The sequence below is a fragment of the Delphinapterus leucas genome, chromosome 20 (assembly GCF_059928025.1).
Source record: "Delphinapterus leucas isolate spDelLeu-1000000601 "Yukka" chromosome 20, BTC_Dleu_Yukka2, whole genome shotgun sequence".
Taxonomy (NCBI): Eukaryota; Metazoa; Chordata; class Mammalia; order Artiodactyla; family Monodontidae; genus Delphinapterus; species Delphinapterus leucas.
In genome coordinates, this window is record NC_143148.1 from 14,669,305 (window position 1) to 14,695,678 (window position 26,374).

General features: G+C 39.7%; 1 protein-coding gene across 1 annotated transcript; it reads left to right on the top strand.

The window, feature by feature from the left end:
* Positions 1-1,019: 1,019 nt before the first annotated feature.
* On the top strand, positions 1,020-25,368 carry LOC111181239 (uncharacterized). Its single transcript, XM_089902242.1, has 7 exons — positions 1,020-1,300; positions 1,653-1,726; positions 1,893-1,947; positions 6,082-8,200; positions 9,823-9,949; positions 10,233-10,328; positions 13,799-25,368. Exons 4-7 carry the CDS (start codon positions 8,192-8,194, stop codon positions 15,496-15,498), a joined length of 1,932 nt encoding a protein of 643 aa, XP_089758368.1. The 5' UTR covers positions 1,020-1,300; positions 1,653-1,726; positions 1,893-1,947; positions 6,082-8,191; the 3' UTR covers positions 15,499-25,368.
* Positions 25,369-26,374: the final 1,006 nt, after the last annotated feature.

The following is a 26,374-nucleotide window of genomic DNA, read 5'->3' on the forward strand; positions in this document are numbered from 1 at the left end:
GGGAATGCAGAAACCAAGAATGAGCAGTCAAGAAACTATAGTGCATGGGACTTCCCTGGTGGTCCAGTGGTTAAGGCTCCATGCTCCCAATGCAGGTCCCTGGTCCGGGAACTAAGATCCCACATGCTGAGTGGCATGGCAAAAAAAAAAGAAACCGTAATGTAACCATTAAAGCAGGATCCTGGTTCCTCCTCAAGGGATATATATAATCATATCTTTGCATTATTCTGCAGGAACTAAGGCTCCCACCTAGGTGGAGGAAGGTAACTTCAGGCTGAGCACAAGAGTCCAGGAACACTGCCCTATTACCTCACCACCAGTCAGAAGAAAGTCACACACCCTGAAGCCCTCACCCCAAATTTTGCCTGTTAAAACCAGCAGGGAGTTTGGGGTTTTTGAGCACAAGCCACCTGTTCTCCTTACTTGGACCTGCAATAAGCCTTTCTCTGCTCCAAACTCCAACACCTCAGTTTGGCCTCACTGCGCTTCAGGCACACGAACTTGTATTCAGTAACAGTTACTCTAAGTTCGAGCAATTTATGAAAAATCACCCATCTTTAACGATTTGGGCACTTTTTGGCATGTTACATTCAGAAAGTGGACTTTAAACACTTTATTTATTTATTTTTAATCATAAAAACTGTATCAGGAACAGCTGCACAACCACACCCCCAAGGTCACAAACTGAAGCAAATGCACTCACCAGCAGTAAAGGGTCACTCTCCTTACGTCCTCCTCCACAGGCCAGGCTGCAGTAACGGCCTGGAGATTCATCTCCTTTAGCCTCCTCGGAATCCGCACTATCTTTCCTTCCACCTGCCAGAGCCTTCGGACTCTGTGGCGGCATCCAGCGCCAACCCGTGGTAAGCTGAGGCTGAGACAACAGGACGACCCCTTTTGGCCCTCTGGGACTCCTAGTTCACACTACGTGTCCCAGGAGTCCCCGCGGCCGGAAATAAGCTTCCCGCCAGAGCGCGACCGGACTTGCTACATCACAGCTGGGTCGGCGGACGCGCGGAGTGATTTGCGGAGTCGGCGGAGGACCCGCCGCTCGCGGCTTGTACTTTTGGGACGAGTACGGTTCTGAGAGGGGCTCGGAAGGCTTGGGTTGCTGGCTCTCTCGGATCTTTTGGGTACTGGACTACATTTTCCAGAAGCCTGCGGGTGTAACGTTACTTCCTACTAGGTTGTCAGCGCTGTTAATGCTGGAACGAGCTGAGCCGCGCAGCGGCTGTCGGAGCGCGGACTGTTGATGTGGACCGGACCGCTGGGACCTGGCAGGACGCCGGAGAAGCAGAAGGTGAGGCGTTGTCTGAGCCCCGGGACAAAGACCGGCCGTGTCTAGAGCCTCAGGCCTTAGCACGCCACTGTGTGTGTGTGTGTGTGTGTGTGTGTGTCTGTCTGTCTGTGTAACGTGATGTGCCTGTGGGACTGCCTGATTTTGTGTGACCACTTGAGAGAGTGGCAATTGTGTCTTCCGACGTGAGAGCGGTTGTGTTAAGCTGCGAGAATGACCAGATAAAGAAGCTTGTCTCCAAGTCACAGACCTGATGTCAGAATGAGAATTTTAGAACCAGAAACAGCCTCAAGTTCGGGGGGCTGAGAAGAGAGGAGGCAAAAATCGAGGTAGTAAGATTCCAGTTTCCCCTCAGGAATCAACCTGGAGCCCTATGCGGATTCTCGACTTCCACTCTGGTTCCCAAAGAGGGAGGGCATCATTGCTCAGGTCAGTCGCTGAGCTTCGGCTGAGTGTCTACTTTAACTCGTGGGGTGGGGGGCGTGGGGTGGGGCAGGGAGAGTAGAAGATGTTTGGTTCTAACAAATAAGCCTGCGCTCAAAGAAAGGCTTGGTGTCTCAAGATTATTTAACTCTTACCAACTTCTCTGACACAGGTGACCAGAGAACAAGGGAAGAGTAGCTGTTGGACAACTAAGATTTTTATCCAAGGTGAGTTGTTTTTCTCTTTTTTGTTTCTGAATTGCTTTCTGGATTTTCAGGATATAGCTTTCTGTCCTCGAAAATCTATAGCAAGAATCCTTTTAGTGATCTGGTTCTTGGGCGTTGCTGTTCCAAAGAATAATGGGGATGGGGGGAAGTTAGAGGAATGGACCCAAAGATGTTCCACTCCATTTCTCTCCTTTTAACCTGAGGTACACATATTCGTGTGCTAAATATTTTAATGCCGCCTGTATACTTAGTCCTTTTCTAAGATTTTTGAAGGAATAGAATAAATTCCACAGAGTGAAATTTGAAGCCTTTCTTTTAGTATTTTCTTCTCAATTTTGTTGTTTAAAAGATGATACTGTAAGTATTTAAAAGATTCAAAAGAGCATTCAGCAAATTCTCCCTCCCAGCTCTGCCCTTAGTCACAGAGTTTTCCCATTTCAGAGGGCAACCAGTGTGACTAGTTTCTTGAGTACTTCCAGGGGGATTCTATGCATATATTAGTACATGACGGGCTTATTCATTTTTTATAGCTGAACTGTATTCCATACTTCTTCCATGTTTAAAAACTGACCCTTACTAACTTTCAGATGGCTATCAGTCTTTTACTATTGTAAACGGTGGTGGGATAAATATAGATGCTCATTTGATGAGTTTATTAGTAGGATGAATGGTACTTTCTGGGCCAACTTATGTGTGGACTTTAAATTTTAATACTTCTTGCTATATTTTCCCTCAGAGAGGCTGTATCGTTACTTTACTAATCACTATTTTTTGATTTTATGTTTTATTCAAGGTACTTTGCTAGTTGTTGGAAAGCTTAAGAAAATTATTAATATGCTATTGTAGAGTTTTCAAACTATGGTGTTGTTTATTTTTTGTGTGTGTGGTAAAATCAATTCACTGAGCCATGATCAGCATTTTTTTAAACTTTTTATTATGAAAAATTCAAACTGTACAAAAATAGACAAAATAGTAATGAACCTCTATGTACCATCCTTTGTTCAGCTTCAATAATGATTGACTCATAGCTAGTCTTGTTTGATCTATACCTCTGCCCACCCCAGAATTATTTTGTAGCAAATGCCAGATGTTGTTGTATTACTTCATCCATAAACATTTCAGTGTGTATGTGAATGATGAGTCTTATAAAAAACTTAATCACAATACCATTATTTTCTCTCAAACAATATTTCTTTAATATCAGATACCCAGTTAGAGTTTAGACTGCCTCTTCGGGCATATCTTTTTTAAATTTTAAAATTTCTTTGAATCTGGGTCCAAATAAGACCTATATGTTGCAATTGGTTTATAATGTATTTGTTGAAGAAACTGGGCGATTTGTTCTGTATAGTTTCCCACAGTCTGGTATCATTAACATGTTTTCTGTATTTCTTATAGATTAAGAGCCTTAGCCTACATGCACCAATTTGAATTTCCTGGATGGGATCAGAAGGAGATCCCAGATTAATTTTCAACACCTTATAATCCAAATATTGGGGAAGGTTTCCTGGGTAGGGAAAGTTCAGGCTCAAATGGACCACATACCAGGTGGACAGTTGCTTCTCCCATTGGACAATCTATGGTTAATGGGTCTGAGGAGAGTATGTGCCCTCAATCTGACCTACAGCCCTTATGAAATGGCAGCAGGATTGAAAATCCATAAAGTTAGAGGGAGACATTATTATTAAAAGACCTCATATGTGATGAGTCTTCATGTGCATGGAGGGTGAGACATGCTCCCTCTAAATATAGGAAGTAGTGATAAGGAGGTTTCCTAAAGTTTCTTTGAGATGTGAGTCAAACAGAAGGCCTTAAATTAAGAGAGATTAAGGCTTGAGGCAAGAGAGAGACACATGGAGGTGTCCTTTTGCCACACTGCCATTTATTTATTTATTTTTCACATCTTTATTGGAGTATAAATGCTTTATAATATTGTGTTAGTTTATGGTGTACAACAAAGTGAATCAGCTATATGTATACATATATCCTTATACACACTGCCACTTAAAAGGGAGCTGTTTAGGGGCTTCCCTGGTGGCACAGTGGTTGAGAGTCCACCTGCTGATGCAGGGGACATGGGTTCGTGCCCCGGTCCGGGAAGATCCCACATGCCGCGGAGTGGCTGGGCCTGTGAGCCATGGCCGCTGAGCCCGCGCGTCTGGAGCCTGTGCTCTGCAACGGGAGAGGCCACAACAGTGAGAGGCCCGCATACCGCAAAAAAAAAAAAAAAAAAAAAAAGGGAGCTGTTTAAAGAGACCATTGTGTCTCTTAATTAAGCCAGCTGCCTGGGACCTATTGGGAGATGAAAGTTCCATTGAATGCCTTTCGCAAGAGCCCAACATTGTGTGTTTTGAGAAGTGAAATGTATGCTTTGGTCACTACTAGTAATGTCTTGAACTCTGAAGGGAATAAGGATTGTCCTGGTGAGTCCTTGTGTATGTAGAGACGAGTGACTTTGATTTATATTTGAGTATCTGTAAGGCAAGAGATTCCCAGATTTCTTTACCCTTAAAGGGACAACTCTTAGGCAATGGCCCAAGAGTTTGTAAAAATGTGCAGATGGGACCATTTGTTTGTCAGGACATTTGTGCAGAGATGACTTCCTAAAGTTTGACCACTTGTTCTGATCCTTGGATCCTGTCCTTTATGGGGGACATCCTAGTTAAGGAATGGAAAGCAGCAACATTACACTTAGCTCCATCACCTATGATGGTGGCAGTGCTATTCATAAATTCTGTGGGCTCACATTGCTGTTTACTTAGTTAACCCCAGGAGGATTCCTAGTCAAGGGCTCTGAGGGAGGGGTGACCTCCTCTAGCACCATGGCATCTGGCAAGGGACTAAGGACAGGGAAGACCACTCCCTCCTGTAGGTGGAACATTCCAGAGGGCTCAGGCTTGGCTGAGTCTATGGGATGTACCTGTGCTGAGTTTGTGGGGGTGCTGCCTCCATGATCCAAGGCATAGTAGGCATCTGGGTTCAGAGAGTCCCAGGCTTAGGGTCTTTGAAAGCCTTTATCTCCAAGAGATCTTAGTATATAGCCAGCAGTTGTCACTCTAGTGGTATATAGCATAGGGCCAAAAGGGGCACTTTCTTGCATCTTAAGCCTGTAGGCACCTGGTGGCCATCAGAGGGGGTTCAGAGGCATGAGAGGAGGTTGCTGCAGCCCCTGCAGAGGCATCTCTGAGGGCAGCAACAGGAGTGACTGCTGATTTTAATTTGAACAGATTCTGGAGCCTTTTGTTGGCAGGGTTCCTTTCCAAGGTGGGATGATTTGTAAGTAATGGCATCAGTGAGATTAACTAAAATTTGTAAGTAAGGAATATGTTGCTTCCAGACCCAAATAAGACTGAAAGACATTATGGGTGCTGAGAGATTTTACTGTAGTTTCTTGACAGTGTCAGGCATAGAGTTGCCCTGTTTTACCAATACTTTTCAGGAATTTAACGAAGGTGTCAGGGCTTTGCATTATGTGTGAGGCAGTGGCCTATGTCTTTTTTTGTGAGCTCTTTTGTGAGTATTTTTATGTCCTTAATGAGCATGTTAAATGAATCTCCTCAGAGGAGGGTGTCATCCATATAATGTCATACCTGTGCTCCTGGAAAAAGGTGGATGCAGTTAAGACTGTGTACAATGGCAAGGCTACTGAGGTATCCGTGGGTAGCCTGGCAAAGGTACATTGTGTTAGACCTTGATAAGAGAAGTATTTAGGGTGTGGGTTTAGCAAACTTCCTGTGAAGAGGAATTGAGAGTTTTTAGCCATGACATCAACATTGGGTCAAGACAGCACTTGTGAAATATTTTATCACAGGCTCGTACCTCATGCTACACACAAAAATTTACTCAAAATGCACCATCAACCTAAATGTAAGAGTACAAGCAGCCAAAGGGGAAAAAAATACATAAATTGGATTTCCTCAAAATTAAAAACTTTCAAGCTTCAAGGGACACCACCAAGAAAGTGAAGATACAGCCCACAAAGTGGGACCCAAAATTTGAAAATCACAAGTTCAGGAAGGGAATTGTATTTTGGAATATATGAGGAATTATTACAACTGAAATAAAAAGACAAATAACCAAAATTTTTTTCTTCCTTTTTCCTTTTGGCCACGCCACGACGCATTCCCCAACCAGGGATCGAACCCATGTCCCCTGCAGTGGAAGCACGGAGTCTGAACCACTTGGACCTCCAGGGAAGTACCACCAAATTTTTTAAATGAGCAAAGAATTGGAATATACATTTCAACAAAGAAAATACACAAATGACAAATAAGCACATAAAGATGTTCAACATCATTGCGGAAATGCAAATCAAAATCATGACATACCACTTCAGACCCACTAGAATGAATTTAATCCAAAAGATGGCGAAGATGTGGAAAAAATGGAACTTTGATATATTGGTGGAACTGTAAGATGATGCAGCTGCTTTGAAAAAGAGTTGGCAGTTCCTCAAAAAGGTAAACATGGAGTTACCATATGATCCAGCAATTCTATTCCTAGGTGTATATGTCTAAGAGAAATGAAACATATGTCCACACAAAAACATGTACATGAATGTTCTTAGTAGCATTATTCTTAGTAACAATAAGTGAAAACAATGCAAATGTCCATCAACTGATGAATGGGAAAAATGTGGTGTATCCATACAATGGAACATTATTTAGCAATATGTATAAAGGCAAAGATACTAATCTATGCTGTAGCATATGCTAACCTTGAAACATGCTATGTGAGAGAAGCCCATCACAAAGACCACATATTGTATGATTACATTTATATGAAATGACTAGAATAAGCATAGGTGTAGATATAAAGAGTGGATTAGCAGTTGCCAGGGTCTGAGGGAACAAGAGTGGGAAGTGACTGCTAAGGGGTATGGGGTTTTGGATAATGAGAATATTCTAAAATTAGATGGTTGTGCATCTCTGTGAGTATACTAAAAACCACTCAGTTGTATTTTTAAAAGGATGAATTTATGGAATGTTGAGTTATATGTCAGTGAAGCTGTTACGAAAAGAAACAAGTATAAGGAAGATTCTATAGCCAGTGGACGCAGAGAGTGGTTAAATTCACAGACCTGTTTGCTGATCACGTAAGTGTTAATTGTATAAAGAATCTAGCGCATAGTATGTGCTGTATGCAAATTATTTGTTGTACAGCCACTTTCTCAAGTCATCCCCAGCCTTACATTTAGAGGCAGAATGATGTTCAGCAGGATAACAAGGGAGTGCTGCCTCCAGAATTCCTGAGTTCAGCTGAGGCCATGATTGGATGCAACAGGCAGCCTTCTTCTTATTTTGTTTTTAATTTTTTGGCAACGCCACGTGGCATGCGGGATCTTAGTTCCCCAACCAGGGATTGAACCTGCGCCCCCTGCAGTGGAAGCGAGGAGTCTTAACCACTGGACCGCCAGGGAAGTCCCCAGGCAGTTTTCTGTTAAAGGATGTTTTGGGGAATTCCCTGGCGGTCCAGTGGTTAGGACCCTGTGCTTTTACTGCCGAGGGCCCAGGTTCAGTCCCTGGTTGGGGAACTAAGATACCACAAGCCATGCAGCCAAAAAATAAATTAATTAAATAAAACTTTAAAAAATTAATTAAAAACAAAAAGAATGCTTTGGATTTGTTCCTTGGTTACTTGATGAGTCTAGTGTGACTTCGTGTGGCCTGGATGAAGCCTACAATTTGGACTCAAAATGCTTCTTGCACCTTGGAATGTGAGAACGAGCCAGGGAGGCACCCTGAGCTATTTATATTTAGTGTGTTGAGTCTGGGGGAAAAAGGCAGATCTTAGTTGTGGGAAGTGTTTGTTCCAAGATTTGGCCTACATGGATACAGAGCACTTCTAGGCCTGAGGGCCCCATCAATGTCCTTGAAGCAGGTATGACTTGGATACATTTTGGATCAGAGGCCCCTAGTCTGAAAATATTAACCACTCAGGACAGGTCAGAGAACCCTACGAACATCATAGGAATTGGGTACTGCTTTAGCATAAATGAATTCTTCTGTATCTGTGTTTTTTGGGATTGGGGAAGGGATTTGATTGTTTATATTTCTGCAAATCTCAGTATATATATTGGGGCATGGAAGGGACCAGGTGCCATGAAAAGGGAAGGAAATATTTATCTTAACTTAGTCATTTAGAAGGAAGCCTATTCTCACAGTTTCCTTTTTCTTTACTGACTCTGTATTCTCAGGACTCAGCACTTCTCCAGAGGAGGACTAATAATTTTCCCTTCTAAGCCATGCCCCATGTGAGTTGGTGTTTTTTCTTCTCCTCATGAAATAGTCATTGTTTTCTAGGCTATGAATGCTCAATATTCTTATCTGCAGATTTTCTGCCTCACTAAGCCCCACCCCTCCCTTCTCTAGCCATATTTAGGGATCCATTCTGCAAATCAGGAAATGTATTAAGGAAAGAGTAGAACCTCTTGTGTCAGAATGTGGTTTGATGAGATGGGACTACACATGCAAAATTCATTCTTTCTCACTGACCTCCATTTTCTGGTTGATGAGGATAGAAAATTGCTGTTTATCTCAGAATGTGGTGAAATCTTTGGTCTGTGAGGCTTTTAAGATTGGAAATGTGATCAAATGTAGGATTGAGAACAGAGAGAGAGCATGTCATATCAGTGAGTACCTCAGAGGTGAATACCAGTGACAAGGTCCATTTCAAATTTGAATAGAATGTGTAAGTCAGGGGCCACATCTGTGTGAGTTTAGCTCATCTTTCATTGGTTTTCTGTTGCTCAGAATAAGCAAAATGTACAGTGAGCAATGATAAGTGGTAAAATGATCATCCAGAGGGTTAGATATTTGTGAATTTTAGAAACAGAGCTGATGTTAGAGAAGGAAAACAAACTAAATACTGGAAAATAAGAAAATGATTACAGGGAATTCCCTGGTGGTCCAGTGTTTAGGACTCTGTGCTTTCACTGCCGAGGGCTGGGGTTCAATCCCTGGTGGGGGCACTAAGATCCCACAAGCTGCACTGTGCAGCAAAAAAAAAAAAAGAAAAAAAGAAAATGATTATAATTATAATATGGAATATTATATACCTTATAAAAATGATGTCTATGAAAGGATTTGCCAGGACAAGGAAGAATATTATTGCTAAGTTATTCTGAGACTTGAGTTGGAAATAAATTCTTAAATTATATAGAAATCTTATTTTCTAAGATAAACTTTTTTTTTTTTTTTTTTTTTTTGTGGTACGCGGGCCTCTCACTGCTGTGGCCTCTCCCATTGCGGAGCACAGGCTCCGGACGCGCAGGCTCAGCGGCCATGGCTCACGGACCCAGCCGCTCCGCGGCATGTGGGATCTTCCCGGACTGGGGCACGAACCCACGTCCCCTGCATCGGCAGGCGGACTCCCAACCACTGCGCCACCAGGGAAGCCCTAAGATAAACATTTTAAAAGACATTTGGAATGGGCCCATCAGTTTTGTTTTTTTCTCTTTTTTCTCCCTCCCTTCCTCCTTCCATCCTCTCTTTCTTCCCTCCCTTCCTTCCTTTTTCTTATTGTCAATTCTTTAAAGGGAAGAGGGGAGGAAGGAATTTGCAACTTATTTGAGAATTTGCATGTGTTATGTGCTTGCACACGGTATTTCATTTAATCAGAGAACTCCACTTACCTGGCTTTTGTTCATTCTTGTAACTGTTCACAAGAAGCTATGACAGAGTAATAGGAATGTTTAGAAACTATTTAGGTGCTCTGCATTTATCACACTCTCTTCCTTTTTGTTACTTAGCCATATTGCAAGCTTCCAGCTTCAACGTATTTCTGTTTTGGCCACTTTATGTAATACATTTCTTCTCTCATTACTTCTAAAAAATATTTCTTTATTTTACCATTAACCCTGGGTTGTCATTTCAGAGTTTGGTGTCATTCAAGGATGTGGCCATAGACTTCTCACAGGAAGAGTGGGAGTGCCTGGACTTGCAACAGAAGGATTTGTACAGAGACGTGATGTTGGAGAACTACAGCAACCTGGTCTCACTGGGTAATTTTGTCTGTTCCTAATAATTCAGCTTCAGTCTTTGTGAAATTTAGAAAAGTTTCCAAGTGCCTAGCTGAATTTCAGACCCCTAGTCCCAAATAAATTTTTTGTGCTTTATAAACTTTGAAATGGACAGCTCCATTGGGCACTTTTATCTACTCTTTTCTTCAGATATCCTTTCTCTGAATCTTTCTGTAATTGACCTTCTTACTTGATGAACAGTGGACTCAATTTTAATTCTGGACAAACAGAGTGTAACCGTATCTATTTCCATTCTTATAAGCAGGATTTTCCATTTCTAAGCCAGATGTGCTCTCCTTATTGGAGCAAGGGAAGGACCCTTGGAAGGTTGTACGGGATGTGACAGGAGGTCTGAGCCCAGGTGAGTAAGAGATGATCAGGCAAAGGGAGGCCGTTGTTAAATTCCTTCATAAGTTGGCCACACCTTTGAGTTATTAGCTCCAAAGTTCTCCTCACAGACCCAACCAAGGCCTTTTACTCCTAGGCCTGTGGAGTAAAATCCTGAGCCCTGGAGGACAAAACTGTTTTAGCATCAGTTACCTAAGGAATCCCCTTCTTTGCTCCATTTACCACTTCCCTTGTTTTCTTTCATGTTCCCCTGTATTTTCAAACAGGGGATAGCCCTCCTTTTTCGATGATAACCATTTTAACATTTTATATTTTTGATCCAGTGAAACCTGTATGAGTCTTTATCCAACAAATATTTTTAAATACCCTCTATATTCTAAGTATTGAGAATATAACAGTAAACAAGAAAAATTCCGTATCCCCATTGATCTTTCCTAGCAGAAGAAATAGTCAGTAACAAATAAAAATATACAAAGAGTGATGAGTGTTATGAAGCAAAACAAAAAGCATAGAGAATCACAAAGTAATGGGGGGAGGTGTTCTTATAGAAAGAGTGGTTAAGGATGACTCTCTGAGGTGCTCGCATTTGAGGGGAGACATGAATAGAGTAAGACATGCAAATTCTGGGAGAAGAGCAGGTTTTTGTTTTTTAGGGTTTTTTTTTGGTACGCGGGCCTCTCACTGCTGTGGCCTCTCCCGTTGCGGAGCACAGGCTCCGGACGCTCAGGCTCAGCGGCCATGGCTCACGGGCCCAGCCGCTCCGCGGCATGTGGGATCCTCCCGGACCGGGGCACGAACCCGTGTCCCCTGCATCGGCAGGCGGACTCTCAACCACTATGCCACCAGGGAAGCCATGTTTTTTAGGGTTTTTTGTTTGTTTGTTTTTTGGCCGCCCTGCGTGGCTTGTGGGATCTTAGTTCCCCAACCAGAGATCAAACCCAGGCCCTCGGTAGTGAAAGCTCAGAGTCCTAACCACTGGACTGCCAGGGAATTCCCAAGAAGAGCAGTTAAGGCAGAGGGACTAGCAGTTGCAGAGGAACTGAGGTAGCAGTGAGTTTGATCCTTTTGAGGCTCAACAGATAAGTGTGGCTAGGGTGAGTCAGGGAGAACAGAAATAGAAGAAAATAATGTATCAATATAGATTCATCAGTTTTAACAAATGTACTGCACCAATGCAAGATATTAAGTTATTACTGATCAGGGAACCTGGAGGGGAAGGAAAAGGGAGCATGTGGGAACTCTCTGGACTTAATTCAGTTTTTCTGTAAACCTAAAACTACTCTTAAGAAATAAAGTCTTAATTAAAAAACATAAGATAAACTATAGCATGGGTTCATAGCAATTCAATTCAGATTCTGAATTATAGGCTTTTTATTTAACCCTTTTTAAGATCTTACAGCTGCATCTATTTTCTCCCATGCCAGGAGTCCCAGTTATCAAGGACACTAAGAATGATGCAATTAGAATATCACATAATTGCATATTTTATCCCACATTATACAAGAAGCCTCTAAAATAAGATCAACACTACCACTAACAATATGATTACTCAAAACAGTTTGAGATAATTGTTTTGGCAGTTTTTTGTTCCCTTCATAGGGTATATCACAGTCAAATTACTATGTTTGAAAGTTATTTGAAGTAGTTTCCTTGTATGGTTATGCCACCAATTGTAAATACTGGTTCTTTTTTTTTTTTTTCTTTCAATTTTTAAGCTGTGCTTTCTTGTAATTTAATTTTGTTTTATAATTATTTATTTATATACCACCAAAGTCAAATCTACAAAACAAGTTATATTCAAAGAAATCTGACCTCTATTCCTGGCTCCTCCATCTGTTCCTTCCCTACCCTGTAACTATGGGGTTTATTCCTCTCCCTTTTAAAAATAAAAGCAAATGTGTATTATACATTTATACTTCCTCCACCTCCTCTCCTTCCTAAGATAAAAAGAGCATAACTGTACATACTTTTGTTGACATTTCTTTTTTTTTTCTTAATTAATTAATTTATTTTTGGCTGCATTGGGTCTTCGCTGCTGTGTGTGGGCTTTCTCTAGTTGTGGTGAGTGGGGGCTACTCTTCATTGCGGTGTGCGGGCCTCTTATTGCGGTGGCCTCTCTTACTGCTGAGCATGGGCTCTAGGCTCACGGGCTTAGTTGCTCCATGGCATGTGGGATCCTCCTGGACCAGGGCTTGAACCCATGTCCCCTGCATTGGCAGGTGGATTCTTAACCACTGCGCCACCAGGGAAGCTCGACATTTCTTTTACAATTAATAGTGTATTTCAATCAGCACTTCATATTAATATAAAGAGATATTCCTTTTTAACTGCTTCATAGTACTCCATGATGTGGATATACCATGATTATTTCAACCAGCCACCTACTGATGGACAATTGGGTTATTAATCTTTTTCTGTAACAAATTATGCTTCAGTGAAAACTTTCTGCGTCAAAAATTTTGAAATTTGCTGGTGCAGTTAAAAAAATTTTTATTGCTTTATTTTTTTGTTTGTTTTTTGGCCATGCCACACAGCATGTGGGATCTTGGTTCCCTGACCAGGGATCGAACCTGTGCCCCCTGCAGTGGAAGCACGGAGTCTTAACCACTGGACCACCAGGGAAGTCCCGCTAGTGCAATTTTGAGATAGAGTTCACATAAGTATAGATATCTATACATATCTATTTTTTCCCAGCTTGTCCTTTTACTTTCCTTAATGTGTTTTTGACATGCTAACCTTTTCTTTTGTTTTTTACTGTAACATGGTCATTTTTTAAAATTTTACTTCTTCTACATAGATAATTAATCCAACATCATTTTTTTTTTGGCCCCACCACACGGCATGTGGGATCTTAGTTCCCCGACCAGGGATTGAACCCTGCAGTGGAAGCATGGAGTCTTAACCACTGGATGTGGGAAGTCCCAATGTGGTCATTTTCATCAAGTTGTGATTTGGAAAAATTTCCCCATTCCTAAGTTACAGAAGTCACCCAAGTTTTATTCTAGTTATTTCTGTGTTTTCATTTCTCTGAGTAAGGGTATCTGATCCATTTGGAATTTATCCTACTGTAAGCTCTAAGGTACTAATGCAATTTCATCTTTTTTCTGTATGTTTATCCTTATGTTGTATTTTTTTTTGTTTTTGTTTTTTTAAGGGAAAAGGAAGGTTTCATTATTTGCAGCAAGTAAGGAGAGCACTGGGGATCTTTCCCAAAGCAGTGTCTCCTATGTTTATCCTTATGTTGATCACTTTCATTTATTAAAAAAGAGTCCATCTTTTCCCTACTTGTTTTAGCTGCTACCGTTACTGTATGCTAAATTTGCACTTATAATTGTGTCTATTTATGGATTTTTCTTTTCTGTTCCATTGGTTGCACTGACATCTTATGAGTATGATATTCAGTTTGAGTCCACCATTTCTATCTTAGAAGTTTCATTTTTCCAGGAATATGAAAATAGCATTTGTTTACTTGTTATCTTACAGACTGGGAATCCAGGTGTGAAACCAAGAAGCTGTCATCAAAAAGAGAAATTTATGAACTAGAAGCATCTCAATGGGAGATAGTAGAACAACTTACAAGCCGTAAGTGGGAGTGCAAAAGTTTTCAAGATGATAAGGAATGCAGAGACCAGTTTGAAAGCCATTTAGGAAATAAAGAGGGACTTTTTAGGCAACTAGTAGTCTATGAAGAAATGCCTAATTTAAGTCAAACCACATCCCTTACGTTACAACAGAGAATTCATTCTACTGAGAAATTCTATGAATGTAAAGCGTGCAGAAAATATTTTATCCTTGGCTTTCAACAGACTGAACATCAGAAAAATCATGAAAAATTCTATGAATGTAAAGAATGTGGAAAGGCCTTTATTTGGGACTCACAGCTTACTTACCTTCAGAGAGTTCATGTTGCTAAGAAACCCTATGAATGTAAGGAATGTAGAAAAGCTTTTATCTGTGCCTCGCAACTTATTTGTCATCAAAGAATTCATACTGGAGAGAAACCTTATGAATGTAAAGAGTGTGGGAAGGCCTTTATTCGTAGCTCTCATCTTACTCAGCATCAAATAATTCATACTGGTGAAAGACCCTATGAATGTAATGCATGTGGGAAGGCCTTTTTTCGTGGCTCACAACTTACTTACCATCAGAGAGTTCATACTGCAGAGAAACCCTATCAATGTAAGGAATGTGGAAAGGCCTTTATTCGTGGCTCTCAACTTACTGAACATCAGAGAATTCATACTGGTGAGAAACCCTATGAATGTAAGAAATGTGGGAAAGCCTTTAGTTATGGTTCACAGCTTACTCTACATTATAGACTCCATACTGGTGAAAAGCCTTATAAATGTAAAGATTGTGAGATGTCCTTTATTCGTGGCTCACAACTTACTGAACATCAGAGGATCCATACAGGTAAGAAACCACACGAATGTAAGCAGTGTGGAAAGGCCTTTAACTATGGCTCACAGCTTATTCGACATCAGAGGATTCATACTGGCGAGAAACCATATGAATGTCAAGAATGTGGGAAATCATTTATTCGTGGCTCACAACTTACTGAACATCAAAAAATTCACACTGGTGAAAAACCCTTTGAATGTAAGGAATGTAGGAAAGCCTTTATTCGTGGCTCACATCTTACTCAGCATCAGAGAATTCATACTGGTGAAAAGCCCTATGAATGTAAAGAATGTGGAAAGGCCTTTATTTATGGCTCACAACTGTCTCAACATCAGAAAATTCATACAGGTGAGAATCCCTATGAATGTAAGCAGTGTGGGAAGATCTTCATTTGTACCTCACAACTTAATCTACATCAGATTTTTCATACTGGTAGGAAACCATATGAATGTAAGGAATGTGGTAAGACTTTTATTCGTAGCTCACAGCTAACTTACCATCAGAGAGTTCATACTGGTGAGAAGCCCTATGAATGTAATGAATGTGGGAAGGCCTTTATTCGTGGTTCACATCTGACTCAGCATCAGAGAATTCATACTGGTGAGAAACCATACAAATGTAACGAATGTGGAAAGGCCTTTAATCGTGGATCACAACTTACTCAACATCAGAGAATTCATTCTGGCGAGAAGCCTTATAAATGTAATGCATGTGGTAAGGACTTTAGACGTCATTCACACCTTACTCAACATCAGAAACTTCATAATGGAGAAAAACTATGAAAAAATTAATTTAGTAAATCCTTTACCTGTTTGCCTATGACATTCACCTTTGGGATATCAGAAAATTCAGATTATGAATGTGAGAATCCTTTTTTACTTAAACTCATAAGTAACTCACCTTCAGAGAATTCACATTTAAGAAAGCCTAGATTAATATAAGTGCAGAATTACTTTCCATCACATTTCAATCCTAGTTAGACATTAGTGAATTCATATGAGAGCTCAACCCTAAAATGTAGGGTTCTGTTGTACAGTATCACCTGAGATCCACCATTTAGTATGTGGCTGTTCCTTTGCAAAAGTTACTTAACCCCTGTTTGTTTTAGTTTCCATTAATATCACATATTTCATCATAGTGTTCTGCAATTTAAAGAAGTAAATACATATACCGTAAAGCCTTAAAGCAATGTGTACTACGTAGTTAATGCTTAATAAATGTTAGCTATTATTGTAAACATTACTTTTATTTAGTGTTTTAATCATTAATCATTACTTTTAATCTTACTTTACAGAATTCAAATGAGAAGGAAACTTTACAAATACAGTACATACGGTAAATCTTTCATCACTCTTACTAAGCCTCAGGTAAATCATTTTGGAACAAAACATTCTAATATTATTAATGTGAGGTTATACCTGATTCTGAATCAAAATTCTTACTAAAAGGAAACCCTAAGGGGAAAAGAGTGTTTTGCCCTTACAAATAAAGCTGCTTGTGAACATTTTGGTATAAATTTTTGCATGAACATAAACTTCCATTTCTCTGGTCTAAATGTTTAAGAGAGTAGTTTCTGGGTTATATAGTAAATGAATGTTTCTCTTATAAGAAATGGACAAATCATTTTCCAAAGTGGCTTTTCCATTTTATAGTCACACCAGGAACATGAGTGACAGTTTCTCTGTATCTCTACCAGCATTTGGTTTTTTCACCATTTTTTAATCTTAGCCATTCTGATAGGTGTGTAATGATATCTCTTTGTGGTTATAATTTCCATTTCCCTAGGGGCTAATGATGGTGTGCTTATTTGCCATCCCTGTATCCATTGTGGTGAAATGACTATGTCTTTTACTGCTTCATTTTTGAATTGTATCTTTTTTTTTAACTGTTGGATTGTGAGAGAATGCTTTCTTTATTGTAGACAGTACTAGTCCTTTGTTTGATATGTAGTTTGCAAAAATTTTCCCCAGTGCGTAGCTTTTCATCCTTTTAGCAGGGTCTTTTGAAAATCAAAACTTTTTAATTTTGATAAGGTCTAGCTTATTACTTTTTCCTTTTACGGATTTAGCTTTTGGTGTCAAATCTAAGGACTTGGGCTTCCCTGGTGGCGCAGTGGTTGAGAGTCCGCCTGCTGATGCAGGGGACATGGGTTCGTGCCCTGGTCCGGGAAGATCCCACATGCCACGGAGTGGCTGGGCCCGTGAGCCATGGCCACTAAGCCTGCACGTCCGGAGCCTGTGCTCCACAGTGGGAGAGGCCACAACAGTGAGAGGCCCATGTACGGCAAAAAACAAAAACCAAAAAAACCCAAAAAAAACATATATATATATATATATATATATATATATATATATATATAGACTCCTTTTCTAGCTCCAGATCCTAAAGATATTCTCCTACATTTTTGCCTGAAGTTTTCATGGTTTTATGTTTTGCATTTAAGTCTGTGATCCATTTTGAGTTAATATTTGCATACATTATAAACTTTAGCTTCATGTTATTTCTTTGTGTTGCCTTATGGGTGTCCAGTTGTTCTCATACCATTTGTTGAAAAGGCTACCTTCAATAAATTGATTTTGTGCCTTTATATTTGTGTATGTCTATTTCTGTATTTTCTCTGCACACGTCTGAGTGTGCCTATCCCTTTGCCAGTACCACCCTGTCTTGGTTACTGTCACTCTATAGGATGTCTTAATATTGGGTAGAGTGATTCCTCCCACTTTACCTTTTTAAAATTGACTTAACTATTCTAGATCTTTTGCCATTTCATATAAATTCTAGAATAAACTAACCTATATCTACAAAAAAAAGAGTTTGCTGAGTTGTAATAGAATTTCAATTTGGGGATAATTGACATCTTTATTCTCTGAGTCTTCCAATCCATGAACATGATATGTATCTTCATTTTTAGGTCTTTATTATGGGTTTAATTGTGTTCCCCAAAATATTCAAGTCCTAACTCTCAGTACCTGTGAATGTGACCTTATTTGGAAATAGAGACTTTGCAGATGTAATCAAATTAAGGTGAGGTCATATTGGATTAGAGTAAGCACTACTCTAATGACTAGTATCCTTAAAAGAAGAGGGAAATATGGACACAGACACATAAGGAAAGCCATGTGAAATCAGAGGCAAGGTTGGAATGATGCATCTACAAGCCAAGGAACACTAAGGCTTACTAATAACTACCAGAAACTGGAAAGGGCAAGAAAGAATCATCCCCTAGCACCTTTAGAGAAAGCATGGCCCTGCCAATACCTTGATTTTGGACTTCTAGCCCCCAGAACTGTGAGAAAATAAAGTTAAGTTGTTTTAAACTAAGTTTGTGGTAATTTGTTATGGCAGCCCTAGAAAACTAATATAGTCTTTGATTTCTCTTATTAGGATTTGTAATTTTTGGCATACAGATCGCGTACATGATTTATAAGTGTATATCTAAGTGTTTCATTTTCTTTGGAAAAGTTGTAAATGGTGTGTTTTTCCTTTTAGCTATTAATCACTAGTATACACAAATTATATATATACATATATACAAATCAATATACAAATTATATAATTGGTGAGTTCTACAGCAAAGCCATAGACTAATATCAATATAATTTGTATATGGGTTACAAATAACTTGTATATTGATCTTGTAATCTATTATCTTGCTGCAGAAGTCACTAATTCGTTCTGGAAGTTTTTGTTTTGTACATTCCTTGGGATTTTCTACATAGATAATCATGTCAGCTATAAACAGGGACAGTTTTTTTCTTCTAGTCTGTCTTTTGTTTTTCTTCCCTTATGGTGACTATTACTTCCAGTGTTATGTTGAGTAAGAGTGGTACAAGCATATATCCTTGTTTCTGATCTTAGGGGGAAACTCTCAGTCTTTCACTATTAAGTATTATGTTAGCTATAGGTTTTGTGTAGGTGCTCTTTTTTATTTTTTTATCTTTTTTATTTAACATCTTTATTGGAGTGTAATTGCTTTACAATGTTGTGTTAGTTTCTGCTGTATAACATAGTGAATCAGCTATATGCATATGTATATCCCCATATCCCCTCCCACTTGCGTCTCCCTCCCACCCTCCTTATCCCACCCCTCTAGGTGGTCACAAAGCACCGAGCAGATCTCTCTGTGCCATGCAGCTACTTCCCGCTACCTATTTTATGTTTGGTAGTGTATATATGTCAATGCTATTCTCTCACCTTGTCCCAGCTTACCCTTCCCCCTCCCTGTGTCCTCAAGTCCATTATCTACATCTGTGCCTTTATTCCTGTCCTGCCCCTAGGTTCATGAGAACCTTTTTTTCTTGTTTTTAGATTCCATATATATGTGTCAGCATACAGCATTTTTTTTTCTCTTTCTGACTTACTTCTCTCTGTATGACAGACTCTAGGTCCATCCACCTCACTACAAATAACTCAGTTTCGTTTCTTTTTATGGATGACTAATATTCCATTGTATATATGTGCCACATCTTCTTTATCCATTCATCTGTCGATGGACGCTTAGGTTTCTTCCATATCCTGGCTATTGTAAATAGTGCTGCAATGAACATTGTGGTACATTGTCTCTTTTTGAATTATGGTTTTCTCAGGGTATATGCCCAGTAGTGGGATTGCTGGGTCATATGGTCATTCTATTTTTAGTTTTTTAAGGAACCTCCATACTGTTCTCCATAGTGGCTGTATCAATTTACATTCCCACCAACAGTGCAAGAGGGTTCCTTTTCTCCACACTCTCTCCAGCATTTATTATTTGTAGATTTTGTGATGATGGCCATTCTGACCAGTGTGAGGTGACATCTCATTGCAGTTTTGACTTGCTCTTCTCTAATAATGACGTTGTGCATTTTTTCATGTGTTTGTCAGCAATCTATATCTTCTTTGGAGAAATGTCTATTTAGGTCTTCTGCCCATTTTTGGACTGCGTTGTTTGTTTTTTTCATACTGAGCTGCATGACCTGCTTCTATATTTTGGAGGTTAATCCTTTGACAGTTGCTTCATTTGCAAATAGTTTTTCCCATTCTGAGGGTTGTCTTTTCATCTTGTTTATGGTTTCCTTTGCTGTGCAAAAGCTTTTGAATTTAATTAGGTCACATTTGTTTATTTTTTTAGAATTTTCATTACTCTAGGAGGTGGGTCAAAAAAGATCTTGCTGCGATTTATGTCATAGAGTGTTCTGCCTATATTTTCCTCTAAGAGTTTAATAGTGTCTGGCCTTACATTTAGGCCTTTAATCCATTTTGAGTTTATTTTTGTGTATGGTGTTAGAGAGTGTTCTAATTTCATTCTTTTACATGTAGTTGTCCAGTTTTACCAGCACCACTTATTGAAGAGTATGTCTTTGCTCAATTGCATATTCTGGCCTCCTTTGTCATAGATTAGGTGACCATAGATGTGTGGGTTTATCTCTGGGCTTTCTATCCTGTTCCATTGATCTATATTTCTGTTTTTGTGCCAGTAACATACTGACTTGACTACTGTAGCTATGTAGTATAGTCTGAAGTCTGGGAGCCTGATTCCTCCAGCTCCATTATTTTTCTCAAGATTGTTCTGGCTATTCGGAGTCTCTTGTGTTTCCATACAAATTGAGCAATTTTTTGTTCTAGTTCTTTGAAAAATGCCATTGGTAGTTTGGAAGGGATTACATTGAATCTGTAGATTGCTTTGGGTAGTATAGTCACTTTCACACTGTTGATTCTTCCAATCCAAGAACATAGTATATCTCTCCATATGTTTGTATCATCTTTAATTTCTTTCATCAGTGTCTTATAGTTTTCTGCATATAGGTCTTTTGTCTCCTTAGGTAGGTTTATTCCTAGGTATTTTATTCTTTTTGTTAAAATGGTAAGTGGGACTGTTTCCTTAATTTCTCTTTCAGATATTTCATCATTAGTGTATGGAATGCAAGACATTTCTGTGCATTAATTTTTTATCCTACTGCTCTGCCAAATTCATTGATTAGCTCTAGTAGTTTTCTAATAGCATCTTTAGGATTCTCTATGTATAGTATATGTCATCTGCAAACAGTGACAGTTTTACTTCCTTTCTGATTTGCATTCCTTTTATTTCTTTTTCTTCTCTGATTGCTGTGGCTAAAACTTCCAGAGCTATGTGGAATGATAGTGGTGAGAGTGGGCAACCTTGTCTTGTTTCTGATCTTAAAGGAAACGGTTTCAGTTTTTCACCATTGAGAATGATGTTGGCTGTGGATTTGTCATCTATGGCCTTTATTATGTTGAGGTAGGTTCCCTCTATGCCTGTTTTCTGGAGAGTTTTTATCATAAATGGGTGTTGAATTTTGTCAAAAGCTTTTTCTGCATCTATTGAGATGATCATATAGTTTTTCTCCTTCAGTTTGTTAATATGTTTTATCACATTGATTGATTTGTGTATATTGAAGAATCCTTGCATTCCTGGAATAAACTCCACTTGATCATGGTGTATGATCCTTTTAATGGGCTGTTGGATTCTGTTTGCTAGTATTTTTTTTTTTTTTTTTTTTTTTTTTTGGGCTTAGTTGCTCCGTGGCGTGTGGGATCTTCCCGGACCAGGGCTTGAACCCATGTCCCCTGCACTGGCAGGTGGATTCCCAACCACTGTGCCACCAGGGAAGCCCTGTTTGCTAGTATTTTGTCGAGGATATTTGCATCTATGTTCATCAGAGATATTGCCCTGTAGTTTTCTTTTTTTTGTGACACCTTTGTCTGGTTTTGGTATCAGGGTGATGGTGGCCTCATAGAAGGAGTTTGGGAGTGTTCCTCTCTCTGCTATATTTTGGAAGAATTTGAGAAGGGGAGGTGTTAGCTCTTCTCTAAATGTTTGATAGAATTCGCCTGTGAAGCCATCTGATCCTGGGCTTTTGTTTCTTGGAAGATTTTTAATCACAGTTTCAGTTTCAGTGCTTGTGATTGGTCTGTTTATATTTTCTCTTTCTTCCTGGTTCAGTCTCAGAAGGTTGTGCTTTTCTAAGATTTTGTCCATTTTTCCAGGTTGTCCATTTCATTGGCATATAGTTGCTTGTAGTAATCTCTCATGATCCTTCATATTTCTGCAGTGTCAGTTGTTACTTCTCCTTTTTCGTTTCTAATTCTGTTGATTTGAGTCTTCTCCCTTTTTTTCTTGATGAGTCTGGCTAATGGTTTATCAATTTTGTTTATCTTCTCAAAGAACCAGCTTTTAGGTTTATTGACCTTTGCTATTGTTTCCTTCATTTCTTTTTCATTTGTTTCTGATCTGATCTTTATGATTTCTTTCCTCTGCTAACTTTGGGGTTTGTTTTTTTTGTTCTTTCTCTAATTGCTTTAGGTGTAAGGTTAGGTTGTTTATTTGAGATTTTTCTTGTTTCTTTAGGTAGGGTTGTATTGCTATAAACTTCCCTCTTAGAACTGCTTTTGCTGCATCCCATAGGTTTTGGGTCGTCGTGTTTTCATTGTCATTTGTTTCTAGATATTTTTTATTTCCTCTTTGATTTCTTCAGTGATCTCTTGTTTATTTAGTAGCATATTGTTTAGCCTCCATGTGTTTGTATTTTTTACAGTTTTTTCCTATAATGGATATCTAGTCTCATAGCATTGCGGTGAGAAAAGATACTTGATATGATTTCAATTTCTTTTAATTTACCAAGGCTTGATTTATGACCCAGGATATGGTCTATCCTGGAGAACGTTCCATGAGCACTTGAGAAGAAAGTGTATTCTGTTGTTTTTGGATGGAATGTCCTATAAATATCACTTAAGTACATCTTGTTTAATGTGTCATTTAAAGCTTGTGTTTCCTTATTTATTTTCATTTTGGATGATCTGTCCATTGGTGAAAGTGGGGTGTTAAAGTCCCCTACTGTCATTGTGTTACTGTTGATTTCTCCTTTTATGGCTGTTAGCATTTGCCTTATGTATTGAGGTGTTCCTATGTTGGGTGCATAAATATTTACAATTGTTATACCTTCTTCTTGGTTGATCCCTTGATCATTATATAGTGTCCTTCTTTATCTCTTGTAATAGTCTTTATTTTGAAGTCTATTTTGTCTGAGATGAGAATTGCTACTCCAGCTTTCTTTGATTTCCATTTGTGTGGTACATCCTTTTTCCATCCCCTCTCTTTCAGTCTGTATGTGTCCCTAGGTCCAAAGTGGGTCTCTTGTAGACAGCATATATACGGGTCTTGTTTTTGTACCCATTCAGCCAGTCTATCTCTTTTGGTTGGAGCATTTAATCCATTTACATTTAAGGTAGTTATCAATATGTATGTTTCTCTTACCATTTTCTTAATTGTTTTGGGTTTGTTATTGTAGGTCTTTTCCTTCTCTTGTGTTTCCTGCCTAGAGGAGTTTCTTTAGCATTTGTTGTAAAGCTGGTTTGGTGGTGTTGAGTTCTCTTAACTTTTGCTTATCTTTAAAGCAAATCCTTGCGGGTAGAGTAATCTTGGTTATAGGTTTTTCCCTTTCATCACTTTAAATATGTCCTGCCACTCCCTTCTGGCTTGCAGAGTTTTTGCTGAAAAATCAGCTGTTAACCTTATGGGGATTCCCTTGTCTGTTATTTCCCTTGCTGCTTTTAATATTTTTTCTTTGTATTTAATGTTTGATAGTTTGATTAATATGTGTCTTGATGTGTTTCTCTTTGGTTTTATCCTGTATGGTACTCTCTGTGCTTCCTGGACTTCATTGACTATTTCCTGTGTTAGGGAGATTTTATACTATAATCTCTTCAAATATTTTCTCAGACCATTTCTTTTTCTCTTCTTCTTCTGGGACCCCTATACTTTGAAGGTTGGTGCATTTAATGGGCGGGGTTTAGGAAGGGGTGGAACTTAGGCGAGGGTGGGGTTTAGGGTGGGTGGGGCCTAGGCGGGGGGTGGGTGACGTTTGAGTGTGGGGTGGGGAGTGGTGGGGCAAAGTTCAAGTGTGGAGCGGGGCCTCTGCTTAAGACCTGCACAGAGGGGGAGAGGCAGCACGTCTAATGCAGGGTCTCTGCAGTGTGGGATTTTGGAGTTTGGAGGTAGAGCCCTGAGTGATGGAGTGTGGGTGGGGTTTAGGCCCAGCTCGTTGCAGGGGGTCTCCGAGTGTAGAGGTAGGGTGCTGGGTGGGGGTGTAAGGGCAGGGCTTTGGTTCTGCATGGCAGGAGAGGCTCCGAGGGCAGAGGATTAGGCCTGGGAGCCCAGCAGTCTCCCTGGTGCCTAAGTGGACAGGGAAAGCACTGGCTCTGTTCCCTTCTGTTCCTTTGCGCCCCTCCCCACTGTCTCCCACAGGGTCTCCCCTGTTGCCACTGGACCCCTAACCGTGAGTGGGTCCCACTGGGTGTAGGAACTCCTTGCCTCCCCTAGCCACCCCTCAAGTGTGCTGATCCCAGAGGTCCGGCCTTTACTTTTGCTCCCCCATCCCTCCCTCCCACTCCCTCAGGACCCACGTGGCTGGAGGGGGCCTAGGTGGGCAGAGGATCAGGCCCGGGATCTCAGCAGGTTCCTGGGGGCCCAAGTGGGCAGGGGAAAGCTGGCCATGCTCCCTTTTGATTCTCTGCCCTCCCAGTGGTTCCCCAATTTCCCCCTTTGGGCATGGGTTCCCTTCCCCTCCCCCAGCCGTCCCTCAGGGGCGCCAGTCCCATCCCGCCTCCACTTCTCCTTCCGCTTCTCTCCCCTCATGCCCCACGTCCTACCCAGTTGCTGGCGGTTTCTCCCATACCCTTTGGTACCATGGTCCCCCACTGGTGCCTGGTAGGTGCCCTAGTTGTGAGGAGGTGTAAATTCCGTGTCCTAATAGCCATTTTGACTCCACCCTCCCGGTGCTCTTTTTTAAATTGAAGTTGTTCCCCTCTGTTCCTAATCTCTTGAGGTTTTTTTTTTTTTTAATCATGAATGGATGTTGGATATTATCGAATGCTCTTTCTGCAGCAATTAAAATTTTTCTGAAGCAGTTGATCATAGGATTTTTCTTCTTCAACGTGTTGATATGGTGGATTACATTGATTTTTTTAAATGTCAAATCTGTCTTATATACCTGTAATAAATCCCACTCAGTATGTTGTATAATTTCCTTGTTGGATTTGATTTGCTAACATTTTGTTGAGGATTTTTGTGTCTAAAATTATGATGGTTTTTTTTTTCCCCCAAGTCTTTGTCTCACTTGGGGATCAGTGTAGTACTGGTCTCATAAAATGAGTTGGGAAGTGTTTCTTCTATTTTCTGGAAGAAGTTGTGTAAAATCTGTGTTCATTCTTCAAATGTTTGTAATAAACTGCCAGTGGAGACACCTGGGCCCCAGGATTTCTTTTTGGGGAGCTTTATAGTATAAATTCAGTTTCTTTATGGTTATCTGGTTATTTGGGATATCTGCTTTATCTCAGTTGAGATTTAGTAGTTTGTAGGGTTTTGTTTTTATTTTTATTTTTAGCCATGCTGCACGGCTTGTGGGATCTCAGTTCCCCAACCAGGAACTGAACCTGGGCCATGGCAGTGAAAGCGCCGAATCCTAACCACTAGACCACCTCCCTAGTAGTTTGTGTTTTATGAGAAATCTAGAACAATTAGTTCTACACTTGAAAATTTTCAAAACCCCTCCCCTAATAAAATTTTTGAAGCTCATTCTGTGAGGCTAGTACCATAGCCCTAGTTTCAAAATCAAACAAGAGCAGATAATAATAGATAAATGCTGTAAATGATAATAGATATACTCTACGTAAAACATAAATAACATCTAACATACAATTAAAAGAATGCAAAGGAATACCACTTATCCAGAATGTCTGATTTACCTTTTCTAGGTTAATTATAATTCCAGAGATTAGAAATTATATTTCTAAGACTTGTTTATGATGGAAAGATGACTTGACACAGCCTCAAGTCATTTTCATTCTCTTAGTATATGGTTTTAGAATATGATGTGTTTCTCAAGCTTCTTTGAGCGTGACCCAAATGAAGAAATACATTTGAAATGTATTTCCAGTACGTAAAGAAATTTAAATTAAAATTTCATATAATACTGTTCCTTGGAGAAGTTCATTGAAACCACATTTTGACTGAATGCTTAATAGCTAAGTTTTAAAATTAATATTTGGCTTAAGACAAATGCACCAAAATAAAAACAATTCTGGTATACAAAAAATAATCTGAATTTTTTTTTCTTGTTTGATAGATTGTGTTAAATGGTTTCAAGTTTTTATTCCATCATGAAATTTTGAGAGTTTTTTCCTCGAGGTAGGAAATCTTTTTTTTTTTCTTTTTAGGTATAGATGACATAAACATTATTTTAGTTTCAGGTGTACATGATTTTTCCACATTTGCATATATTGCAAAATGATCACCACAGTAAGTCTAGTTAACATCTGCCACCAGAAGGAGAGGGTGTGGAAAAAAGGGAACTCTCCTACGTATAACGTAATTTATGACCGTCAGTAATAGGGGAAAAGATAGCCTTTTCATATTCCGGGACATTTGCTGTGCATGCACATATAAATTACACTCCTTTATTTTACAGAAAGAGATTGATTCCAAAAGATTTTTTTTTAAAGTATTATTTATTTATTTATTTTTGGCTGCATTGGTCTTCATCGCTGCACATGGGCTTTCTCTAGTTGTGGCCAGCGGGGGCTACTCTTCATTGCAGTGAGTGGGCTTCTCATAGTGGTGGCTTGTCTTTGTTGCGGAGCACAGGCTCTAGGCATGCGGGCTTC